At 52.9% G+C, this 11,857-nt stretch overlaps 1 protein-coding gene across 2 annotated transcripts; it reads right to left on the bottom strand.

Moving 5' to 3' along the window:
* Window positions 1–388: 388 nt before the first annotated feature.
* Window positions 389–11,857, bottom strand: TMEM61 (transmembrane protein 61). Of its 2 annotated transcripts, none has more exons than XM_088060590.1 (3): window positions 11,681–11,857; window positions 2,787–3,194; window positions 389–921 (listed from the first exon to the last, which is right to left on the bottom strand). In XM_088060590.1, the coding sequence occupies exons 2-3, from the start codon at window positions 3,131–3,133 to the stop codon at window positions 642–644; spliced, it is 627 nt and encodes a 208-aa protein (XP_087916716.1). In that variant the 5' UTR covers window positions 3,134–3,194; window positions 11,681–11,857; the 3' UTR covers window positions 389–641. The 2 variants fall into 2 exon arrangements, with proteins under 2 accessions (XP_087916716.1, XP_005521254.1); XM_005521197.3 differs by lacking the exon at window positions 11,681–11,857 and adding an exon at window positions 6,376–6,788.

Below are 11,857 nucleotides of genomic sequence, written 5' to 3'. Positions count from 1 at the left end.
CAGCAGCCCCTGCCACAGCTGGCCTTTCCTCTGGGCAAGGCTGCACACCCAGCCGTGGAGGACAGGGAGGGAGGGGGCTGTGCCACCCAGCATGGCTTTTCCAGGAGGCTGCCTGAAATGCCAAGTGCACTTGGATGCTCTGACCACAGGCACGACCCACTGAGCATCCCTGACACCAAATGAAGCGAGGCATGGGGAGTCAGTACTTAGGGAAGCAGGGTGGAAGGCACTCCGTGGAGACAGGGCTGGAAGGGGCATTGCAAAGGCAGAGAAGTGGAAGGTGCAGACAGAGCTGGGCTTTCTCTGGCCAGATTTGCCACGGATTTATTACTGAGTGGGCCTGACAGGAGCTCCCCAGGGTGGGCCAGAGCAGGGAATGCAAAGCCTCTGAAACCAGCAGTGGTTTTATTAAAAATACGAAAGCTTCCAAACATGCCAGTTACACCCGGCGCTCTGAACACATCACCTGCAGGACCCACGATCCCAGCAGCGCCGGATCCACCCCTCGGACAGCCAGGAAAGCCGGGCTGACCCTTGCCACTCCTCGCCCACCCTCTTCTCACCCCCACAAAGAAGAGGCTCAGTTTAAAGCTGAGGGACTGGGCAGCCACCCGCAGAGTCCCGTTCCGGGCTGCCGCAGCTCAGACCCCTCTGACGCTGATGTTCTCATAGCTGGGGGGAGGCGTTGCCTGCGGCTCCTCGGGCGCGTCCAGCCAGGACGGGCTGGGGCGGAACAGGGCGCTGTCCGAGGAGCTGCGCCGGCGGCCGCCCTGCCAGCTCTCGTCCTCCTCCAGGTAGCGGTACAGGGGCGGCGTGAGCTCCTCCTTCCTCCCCGGAGGCTGCACATAGGCCGGGGCACCGTGGGCAGGTCTGCAGGTCAGGGCTTCTTCATAAGTGGGGATGGCACTGGCGTCCCAGTTGCTGCAGGGAAGAGGAAGAAACCCAGCAGCGCACACCGTCAATATCCCAGCACCCAGCTGGAGCATCCCAGTGCCCAGCTGGAGCATCCCAGTGCCCCATCAACTCGAGCAACCCAACATCCCATCAACCCCACTGTCTGGAGCATCCCTGAGCTGCCTAAGGCATGCACCGGGGACAGCACATGGACAGGTTTTGCTGAAGTGCCATGTGTCATGTGTGCAGGGGTGACCATGTCAGCTGCTTCCTGGCAACCATGAGGTTTTGCAAGAGGGTCCCATGGGCAGAAGAGCATCATCATCATCATCATGCCTAACCCTTAATTCACCCCCTGAAGAACAGAGGCTGCTGACAGCTGAGGGAGCAGTTTGGCACAAGAGCTGGACAAGCCCCAGGCACACCAGGTCACCGTGGTCACACCCCACTCCCATGCCAGCCAGAGCCCTCCCTGCACTGGCCAAGCCTGATGCCACTTCCAGCAGAGTTTTCCTGAGCAAACACAGCTTGTGTACAGGAAAAACCTCTGACAACCTCTGCCCTGCACATGGCCCAGCTTGGCACCCTACAGAATGGTGCAGTCCCAAAGCTGGAGATGCTGTGAAAGCAGCTCATCACTGCAGGTGAAACCCAGCCCAGTGTGCTGGGGAGGCAGCAGGCATGGGAGGGCACAGCTGGTCCAAAGGAAAAGCCATGTGCTCCACAGGGATGCCTCCATCCTGAACTTGGCAGATCTCTGTCCCAGGCAGACCGCCCCGGGCTTCTGTGCCAGGGATTTGCCAAACAGCCTCAGCTCGCACAGGAACACTACCTTGGAAATGCGGAAAGCGGGGTTTATCCCAGCACAGGATGCTTTTCTGGGGCTGGAGGAGCTGCTGCAGCACCAGCACTGCCAGGGTGCTGCACCCCATCCAGCAGGGGAGCTGGATGCTCAGGGAAAGGGACAGTCCCCACAGGGACACAGCAAAGTCCCTTCCTGGGATAAGGAACCTCCCCCCAGATACCCAGACCAGCCCACAAGCTCACAGATATCCAGATGGGCACTGAAATCCCTGGAGAACCAGAAACGTGTCTCCCACTCCAACTGTGTTTTTATGGTTTCATGTTCTTAAGAGTTTCTTTTAGTGCTGTTTTTCCCCAGAGCCCGATTTATGCCAGAGCCAAGATCTTTGCTATGACCCCATAAAGCAGCACTGGGAAGGGCTGGCTGGCTCTGCTTCCACAGCAGTCTCCAGAATAAAAAAACCTTTTGATCCAAAAACTTTTAAATGAAGAAGTGGGAGTAAATCTTGGGCTCACACTGGAAGATTCAGGGAACCTGAAAAGCATCAGTGGTGTTCAGGGCAGGGCAAGGAGTCTTTCTATACCCTGAAATGGGCTTCATAAAGGACCTTCTGCCTACATTCCTATCTTGATGCTATTCCAAGGATTATTTTCCTTTTTTTTTTCCCCATTCAACTCCCTTATAAAAAATATTTTGCTCCCATTAAAGATGTTACAAGCACCCTCATCCTTACAGAGCACTGCAGACGTGGGAGACCAGGACTGGAGCTCTGAGTGACCCTTCCCCACCCCCAAATCCAAACCTTCTGCCAGAAAACCAATGTATTCTTCTGCTTGGTAGCCCTGCTAAGGAGATGTGTCCCTTGGCACGTAATGGCCCTGCAGGGCAAGCAGAGCTGGATGCAGCCGAGCCAGCCACAGGCACGGCCAGCGTGGGCAGGGAGGGTTGACATTAATGAGCAGGAGCAGGAGGAGGAGAGCACAGAGCAGAGCTGCTGCTCCTGTGAGTTCACCAGCCAGCAAGGTAGCTGCTGGGACAGCCAGACCCATCCTGCCCACACAGACACCGGCAGGGACCAGGCTCCCACCTGCAGTTCCACTTCTCCGGAGGCTCCGCCGTGAAGTACTGCAGGTCCCTGGGGAAATGGTACTGGTAGCGCCGGGACACCACCCTGGCGTTGGCCTTGACGGACCAGAGGAGGCCGAAGATGAGGAGGATGCCGCCAATGCCGCAGCAGAAGAAGCTGACGGAGCGGAGCAGGGCGCTGGAGGAGGAGGAGCTGGGGACGGCCTCGGCTTCCCGGGGAGGCAGGAGGCGAGCCCCGCCGCCGGAGCCCACCTCCCCATCACTCCACCAGGCAAAGCACAGCGTCCCCGTCACCAGCAGCACGGCCCCCGTGATGGTCAGGCCGTAGCGGAAAGAGGCGGCTGCCATCCTTCAGGAGGAGGTTTTAGGAGGGGAGAAGAGTGAGACAAGGCATGAGAGAGCCCAGGTCCTGTAAGACAAGAAAGGTGGCAGGTTTGAGCAGAAGAAGCTCAAGGAAGACCTGCCAGAGGAGAAAATGACTGAGCGAGGAGTCATCCGGGTCTTGCAGCCCCTTTAGCCACCATTATTTTCCATCAGAAGGGGCATTTCCACCATCTCAGATGGGAAGCCTTTGGGAAAAGCAAAGTCAGCCCCAGGTTGGACCTATAAACTTTCCAACAGCCTCGTAAAAACATCTTAATTTTCAAGGAACAACACAAGAGCACAAGGGCAGGATGGACACCCCAGCTGTGGGAGCTCTCCTAGCTCTTCTCTTTGGGGTTTATTCCAGACCTCCTCCCAGGCTTGGAGGAATGCCAGCTGGGTTTCCTGGGTTTTCAAAGCATGGCTTATGGAAGAGGTCGGAGACAGGGACATAAATTTAAGATGTCATCACTTCTGAATTTTTAGTGTGCCTGTTTACTCCTCCAGAACTGATGACGTTGGAAAAATCTGCTCAACCTTCATCCACATGAAGTTCGGCACACGAACTTCAGGTCAGCTCCTCCTCAAGTTCCTGTCAAGATCAATCCTTCAGGTGTTATCACCACCTTCACCCTCCCTGTCAGGGTCATTTGGGGTTGGTTTGACAACCAAACAGGTGAGGTAGTGCCACATGTTCCTGCTGGGTGGCCCTTTTCAGCTAAATGTCACATGCAGAGAGTTTCCCTAGTGCTGGAAAACTCGGGGAGGAGGAGGGTGATCTCAGTCCCCATTGCTTTCTCCAGCAAACAGCAGGCATCTGCTCCCTCAGCTTGTGCACCCCCAGCTCCCAACTAACCAGGGAGGCAGAGAGGTCCCACCACGTCCCCTCCAGCCCTGCTCATTGCCCAGCAAGAAGATGCAGGTTCAGCTCGCACTTCTCAATGGACAAAAAGCTCTGGACCATGTGGGAATTAAGCACCAAGACCTCTGAACAGATTCAGTCCTGGGTGACTCTGCTGCAAAAGTTTGTCATGGTGGCAGTGCCAGCAGAGAGCCTGCACATGAGGGATGGCCAGGGCAGAGGAGGAGCTCAAGCAGAGGTGGTGGACAGATGGATGACCCACACTCAGCTGTCACCTCTGCCTTTATTGCTTTGCCTGTGTGTCAGTAACAGGACAATAATGTGGTGGCTTTGGTCTCCATTCCTCCAGGCAGGGCTCATCTCCTACAGAGGGGTCTTAAAATGTACCCTGAGATCTGGAAGGGCAGAGCCAGAGCTAGGCAGGGAGCACAAGTCCAGCATGGACTCGGTGTCATCAAGGTCGGGTAGAATTATGTTATTTCAAGCTGTTATTTATCAGATGGGCCCACTAAATGGAAAGCCAAATTACCTTGTAGTGAAAGAAACACTATCTGATCTAATCAACATTTAATGAAGGAATCTGATGAGAAGTGAGATTTAGGAAAGCTGCAGGAGTGGAAGCCCCAACAGCTCACTCCAGCTTTTGTCCCAGGGTCACAAGCCATCTGGGCTGGCTGTGACTGGTGGTCATCAGCTGTGGCCACCTGCTGGGAAGGCAGTCACCTTCCTGGGCTGAGAAAAGGCTTCCCTCCATAATGGGGGCTTCTTTGGATGCTCCCTCCTGAGTGGCAGGGGCTTGGCTGAGCTGAGGTAAGGAAGAGATTTTTGGAGATGGTATTAGATACTATCAGGGATCAGAATCCCCAAACCATCACTGAACATGAGCAGGACACAACAGAAGATCTGGACTCAGGTTGCCTTGCAGCAGGAGATGCTCAGGAGAATGAGGACCCCACTGACCTGTGAATGCAGCCCCTTTGGACAGCAATGCATTTTCATGCAGAAATTTCAGCATATTGTTTAAAGAAAAAATATTCACCCAAAAAAAACCCTACAGCAAAGCTCTTGATCCAACTGCATGGAAATGTCAGGTCACTCCAAACTGAAACACTGGACTGAACCTGCCCCAGGAGCTGAAATGTTCACCTCCTGTAACAAACACTCTCCGCATTCTGGGGTCAGACTGGTGAGGTTTGGGAGATGCTCTGAATACCCTGGTGAGATTTAGGAGATGCTGTGATTCCCCCTGCCTGGGAACGGGGAATTTTGCAGCCTCCAGCACTGAGCACATCTGGGAGAGCTGGCAACAAGGGGGAGGTGGAGGGAAGGTGGAGAAGCCTCTGGTGGAGAAGCCTCCGGGAGGTGATGGATTGACAGCTCGAGAGAATAAACTCTTCTCTCTCTTGACAAATCCAGTGTAGCGCAGGGAGCTCCGCTGAAAGCTCCCCCAGCCTCCCCGCACGTGTTCCTGTGCGGGGGCAGCTCCGTGACACTGCCACAGCTCAGTGACACTGCCACCACCAGGTGACACTGCCACAGCTCAGTGACACTGCCACCGCCGGGTGACACTGCCACAGCTGGGTGACACTGCCACCGCTGAGTGACACTGCCACCGCTGAGTGACACTGCCACCGCTGGGTGACACTGCCACCACTGAGTGACACTGCCACCGCTGAGTGACACTGCCACTGCTGGGTGACACTGCCACCGCTGGGTGACACTGCCACTGGTGGGTGACACTGCCACCGCTGGGTGACACTGCCACCGCACCCTTGCCCCTTGTCTCGGGCTGCCACAGCTCTCCTGAGCCTCTCTGAAAGACCCACGCTGTTTGCTCAGCGCACCAGCCGCTGCAAGAAGAATCTGAAGGAGCAGGGGCAGGGACAGAGGTGCGAGGCTGGGGCGGGACCCGAGGCTCCCGGAGCCTCTCCCGGCTCCGCTCCCGGGGCACTCAGCATCTGCACAGCAGCCTTCCCTCCCCGTGAGCATCCCTAGCACAAGTTTTCACGGAGCCATAGCAATTGTCGGCTCTCAAACGCTCTTCTCCACTCTCTGAGCCGCCCTGACATTTTGTTCTGCCCTGTCTCCTTCTTTGACCTGCCCCGAAGTAGTTTTCCAGGTAATAGATTTGCACGTTGCATGTACAAACAGATACGAATGTTGATAGTTTACATAGTTCCAGTGAGATGCTGAGAATAGCAGCCCCCATATAAAGTTATGCAGATGGTGATTCATAGGGTCTACTAAGCATTACTCAGAAAAACGCTCTTTTCAAGCAACACGAGAAAAGAAAAGAGTTTTGAACCTCTCCCACCGCCATCAAGCAAAAAATCCACCTCCACACCCGTCCCTCCACGGCACTTACAGATCGCACTTCCATGCGGGGCTGGAGACCTTTAATACGGAAGAAGAACGCCGGGCAGAGATGCACCAAAGCGTGAGCATGTCTTTAGGGAGATCCCTTCCTGCCTTTATCCAAATTCGCTCTTTTGTTGCGATAGTTATCAGCGAGGGTTTGGTCCCCGTTCAGAGCAAAGTACCAGCGATGCCTCGGAAGAGCATCCCACAGCTGCGCTCTGCCCGCGGCAGGCGCGTTCGGCGGAGAGCAGCACACGTGTCCCCTCCGCCGGGCTTCGGGGAGATGCTGAGCCCCACGTCCCCTCTACCGGAGGGCACCCGCGGGGCCCCTGTCCCGCCCGGCACGGCGCTCAGCCGGGGGGTGCCCGTGTCCCCCCGCAGCCCCGGTCCCAGCGCGTACTCACCGCCGCCGGCAGCCCCGCTCCGGGAGGCTCCGGGAGGCTCCGCCGAGCGCGGCCCGCGGGGCGGGCGGGGCCGGGGGCGGGCGGGGGGCGGCGGCGGCTCGGGGCGGGCAGGACCGGAGCTCCCTCCCGGCTCCCCGCAGCCCGCTCCCGTTCCGTCCCGTTCGGGAGTTCGGGATGCAGAGGCCGGGAAGGGTCCCTTGTTCACCCTCCCTGCCCTGGGGACAGCACTGCTGTCCTGTGTGTGGGACACCCAGGCTGCAGCACAGGAGGGTCTCTGTCCCAGCCTTCCTCTGTGATCGCTTCAGCTCTCCTCACTTCTATGTCAAACGCTAATATTGTCCCTTTTCCTCGTTCGTGGAATTAGAACGGTTTGGGTTTGGAAGGACCTTTTAAAGGTCGTGTAGTCCAAAACCCCTGCAAGCAGCAGGGATATCTTCAACTAGATCAGGCTGCTCAAAGCCCCGTCTCACCTGGCCTTAAATGTTTCTGGGAATGGGGCATTCACCATCTCTCCGTGCCAGTGTTTCATCAAGTTCACTGTAAAAAAACTTGTTTTCTTTATACCTAATCTAAGTCAACCCCTTTTTAGTTTAAAACTATTACCCTGCAGCACTCAGGACACCTGGATATTAAACAAGCTGAGGGTGCTGTGATCTGAATTTCAGGATGGTCGGTGTGACAGCACCTGGATTCAGGCACAATTCCTCATCACGCAGCTGGAGGGAGATTTGATCAAGAGCTGCCGTGCTATGTGCATCTCACACATCCACACATCCACACATCCACCATGCTGCTCCTGGGCTGCAGCTGAGCATCACTGACGGGCAGAGCCATTTCTGTGGATACCCTGGGCTGCTGTTCTTGCACTTCTCGGAGTTCCTCATCTCACCAGCTCAAAAGCAGCTCGAGCTTTACCTGCACATGCTGCAGGGGCTGGTGCAAAGCCCCTCTGTGGAATTCATGTCTGCTTCATGCATGATTAGAAGCCACTCAGCCCAGCTGAGAGCATGTGGGTGTGCAGTCCCATTTACCCGCAGCCACTGTGGAGTTTTACAAATGGCAAACTGAGGCACACAGAGGGCTGGCTCACACAGGAGTGGCCCTGCAGCAGGTTGGGTCCTTGTCCAAGAGGAACATGGGGCAGAAGTCCCCAGGGCCAGCACCCAGTGATCTGGGGGCACTGTGAATCAGCAGTCACTCTGTTGAAGAACAATGAGACATATTTTTCTGCTCCTTACCTGCTCAGATATTGTATTAACTGAAATTTAATTGTTAAACAGCATCTGAAGCACTTCAAGGTGGTGTTAGTGCACGGCTCCATGCTATTCCCAGCACAGGGCTGCAGAATGAGATGGCTTTGTGCCAGCACACTGCTTTTTCAGCCCCATAACCATCCACAACCTTCTACCTTGTCCAGGGGTCTGGCCTACAGGCAGCCACAAACCCATGATAAATAATCCACCACAAGGTAGAGGCTGGAAGTGCTGAGTGCTACCAGCACCTCTGTCTGCTTAGCAGCACCTTGGCCAAAATGTGTTTTCCCTCTCTGAGAACTTTCCTGATGGTGGACAAGGTGCTGCAACACAGGTCACAGGGAAAGGGCTTCTCCAGAATAAAGACAGAATATCTGTGGAAAATATGTAAAACATCCCATCTACGGTGAAACTGCAGTGGAGAAAACAAGGAGATATAAAAGACAGTTACAGCCCCTGCAAGAACAAGAACAAAGGAGGAACAGGGAAAGAGATTGTTCCAGTAATTGCCTCCCCCAGGTAGGGATGCTGAGCCTGAGCAATGCTGCTGGCACCAAAAAAGTGCTGCTTTTTGATTCACTGTTCACCTAGTTTTGCTGCTGCAGCAAATCACATGTAAAACAGTGCATTTCACTGTATAATCAAGATAAATAAGCCAGCTTTTTCATTAAGGGTGTCTGTGTGCAGATGCATGCCCAGTCACGACAGGATGGGTGATACCAAGAGCGCCAAGTCAAGAATGAATTTGGATGCACCAAGTCCAGAGCACAGAGTCCCTGTCAGAAATGTTATTTGTGGGACCTGGGCCAGGCCACAGGTGTCCATCAGTGATTTGGCACACAGGACACTCATCCCATGCTCAGCTGCTCCCAGCAAGCACCTCTGGTCACAGGGGTGTGAAAGAGTCAGTAAAGAGGCACTGGTGTGGCTTCAGGGGTCACATCTCTGCAGGCATAAGGTGTCCATGTTGTCCATATCCATGGAGAAGCCAATCCCAGGGGCTGGCACACCTCGTGTTTCCCTTAGCATGGGCCACTGGGCACGGCAGGAGTGGGTGCAGCCTGCCAGGCTGATAAGGAGCTGCAGCACATAGCCATGAGGATGTGCAGATGGGAGAGAGTTCCTGCATCCAGCACGTGTAAAGCAAAGGAGAAACCTCCTGCTGTTTATCTTTGCCTTAATTTGCATCTCCTTAAAATGCCTAATTAGTCATGCTAGTTGATATACTGGCTCAGGCGCTCCTACTTAACCCAGTCAGCAAACCCAGGCTTTGAAAATATTTGTCCTACACCTTCACTGGATGCAACATTCTCCGGTGTCCTTTGGGGTTGAACCCGCAGCTGGACATGAATCTCTCTGTGACAGTCCTGCTGCATGGGCAGCTGCAGGGCTTGGGAGCACTCCTTTGTGGTCTCCATCAGGAAAAGCCAAGCATTTGGATGTGAAAGGAAATCAGCACCCTGGTCACAAAGGGAGTGTGGTTTTTTTGGCTAGTTCACCTAGAAGTACTCCTTCTGCAGACCAGCTTGTTTTTGACCCAAGACTTTACTGAATGCCTTTTTGCACCATAATATGTACTTTGTAATATATCTTATTATTTAGTTCAAATTACTTCACTGAGTTTGGAGTATAATAGAAGAAGAAAATGTGTGTAAAGTTGTTTAATATCAGTTTCTGATGGGGTTCCTCCACTAGCTATGTCCATCATCTAGCAAGCCCCTGAACCCAAAACCTCTGAGTGTTTTAAAGCTTAAATATTTTCTTACTCAACTGTAATGATGGCCCAACCAGCAGCCTGTAAATCTGCACCACACTGAGGAACACAACTGTGGTGGAAAGTTTTGGAAAGGGACTTGGAAAGTGCTGATAGCATCATCCACAGAGGGCTTTATGGACAAGCAATGATCTCAAATTCCTTCAGCTCCTCATTGGGGAGTTTTGTTCATACAGGAGCACCTGGCTGAGGTGCCAGCTCCCCTTGGGGCTGCTGGGTAGAGAAATGGGTATGATAAAGCTTTGGGTTTCCTCTAAGGGAAATTTCTATGTTGCAGGTAAGGACAGAAGGAGCTTCCTAGGAGCTTTCCAACAAAATCTACAAAGAATTTGAAATCTGCCTAACAAGGGGTGGGGGAAGAAAAGAGTTAAATCCTGACATCTCATCTCAGTCTTTAGTCAGACAAAACTTTTCCTGAGCTCCTGGAGATTTTTGCCTCAGGGAAGCCCCATGTCTGAGCCTCTTTGTTTCTCCAAGAAGAGGCACCACGGTTGTGTTACAGGTGGGTAACCCACCATGCAGCGTGTTTTACGTGCCACAGCTGCTGCAACTCTGCTGCAGAGAGGAAACATTGATTCCCAGCCCTGTAGGCTCCTCAGTCAAGCTTGATGTCAGCCACATCTATCACACCTGAGCAGAGAGAGCTACAGGAGACATGCTCTGGCTGCTGAAACACAGCAGCAGCTTGCTTTACTCCACACATTGGATAGCTCAGCTTGAAGCTCCTGTGTATCCTTGATTCCAAATGCTGATGTTCAAAGAAGCAGCAGGAATTTTGATTAAACAAAAGACTGGCTGAATTTGCTTCCCAGTGAACTCAGCATTAGGTGTGAGATGAACTGCAGCTATGCTGACATCCCTGAGCCCCAGTGCCTCCTCATGCCTCTGCTGCATGCAGCTATTACAGATCCATGGAGCTATTACAGAGCTCTCCAAGGAGCAGGGAACGGCTCGGGCTTTGTTTATTTTTCAGCACAAAAATGCAAAAGAGAAGCTCAAAGCAGCAATAATTATAAATTTTAGAGGAGAAGGGTGGAGCAGCCATCTAGCTCTTCTGGTTGCCACCATGTGTGAAGCCCTCGGTGTCCAGCACACACCTGTCCCAGATGTTCCACAGCTGTTCTCCTTTTCCAGTGCCCCTGCATTATCCCACTGCCTGCCTTGGCATCGGGCTGCCCACAGGCACTTGTTCTCATCAGTGTGCTGTGCTGGGAGGTGGCTGAGGGTTATGATGCTGCCAGCAAACCTTGCAAAGGTTTTGTTGGAAGCATGACAGCCTGGGGGGAGACACAAGGAATGGCTGGGAGGAGGAGGGTTTCAAGGTTTCTGAAAGAATCACTAGCAAAGGTATCAGCAAAAACAGATTTAATATAAAAGCGACAGCACAATGAAGTTTGTTGGCAAGGTTCACTCTATTATTTACTAGATGGTTAAAGCACAGAGAGAAAAAAAAGCAAACAAGGAATCCAGTGTCAATCAATCCAAGCTGATATAAACCCAACATTATCTGTGTGAAGGATGGGCTGGGGAGGGGGAGACAAAAGGATAGGAGAAGGTAAGGGTAAAAAGGAATACATCCTAAAGGCACAACAGTTCTTCAATAAAGAGCATTTAAACTTAACAGGACTTAAACCTTATTTAACTTATGTTATCAGCTAAGTCAAACAATATAGCAAAGGATTTATATAGGATTTACTACAGCACAACAGTAACTTAACTACAGGCCTAACTTCCTTACAAATCTAAAATACTTAAGGCTCCAGGAGAGCAGCATTCCTGGGACATTTGATGTAGCATAGGCACACTTGCATGCACACTGTTATAAAGAGTCTGTACAAGATATCTGTAAGAAGTTCCCTTCTAATTCAGTGAAATACTCACCTGGGATACCTTTGGTGCCTTGCTGTGCCCAAAAGCCTGTCTGCTTTCTTCAAAGCTCATCTGCAACATCAGCTGTTGACCCAGTAGGAGCTCTGTGATTTCTGCCTGCACACCTTGCCTCACTTTAACCCAGAACTTTCACATCTCCTTACACGGGTTTCTAGGTTACTGAAGACA

Source organism: Pseudopodoces humilis, chromosome 10 (assembly GCF_049639895.1).
Source record: "Pseudopodoces humilis isolate 2021_Gansu_Grassland_sample_001 chromosome 10, ASM4963989v1, whole genome shotgun sequence".
Classification (NCBI taxonomy): domain Eukaryota; kingdom Metazoa; phylum Chordata; class Aves; order Passeriformes; family Paridae; genus Pseudopodoces; species Pseudopodoces humilis.
The sequence above is the reverse complement of the archived record's forward strand: the minus strand, read 5'-3'. Positions and strand labels throughout refer to the sequence as shown.

Excerpts from the sequence above, each read along its gene's own strand:
- TMEM61 (XM_088060590.1), bottom strand. The coding sequence starts at position 3,133 with ATGGCAGCCGCCTCTTTCCGCTACGGCCTGACCATCACGGGGGCCGTG. Across the intron at positions 922-2,786 it reads CCGGAGAAGTGGAACTGCAG|CAACTGGGACGCCAGTGCCA; the intron begins GTGGGAGCCTGG and ends TCTTCCCTGCAG.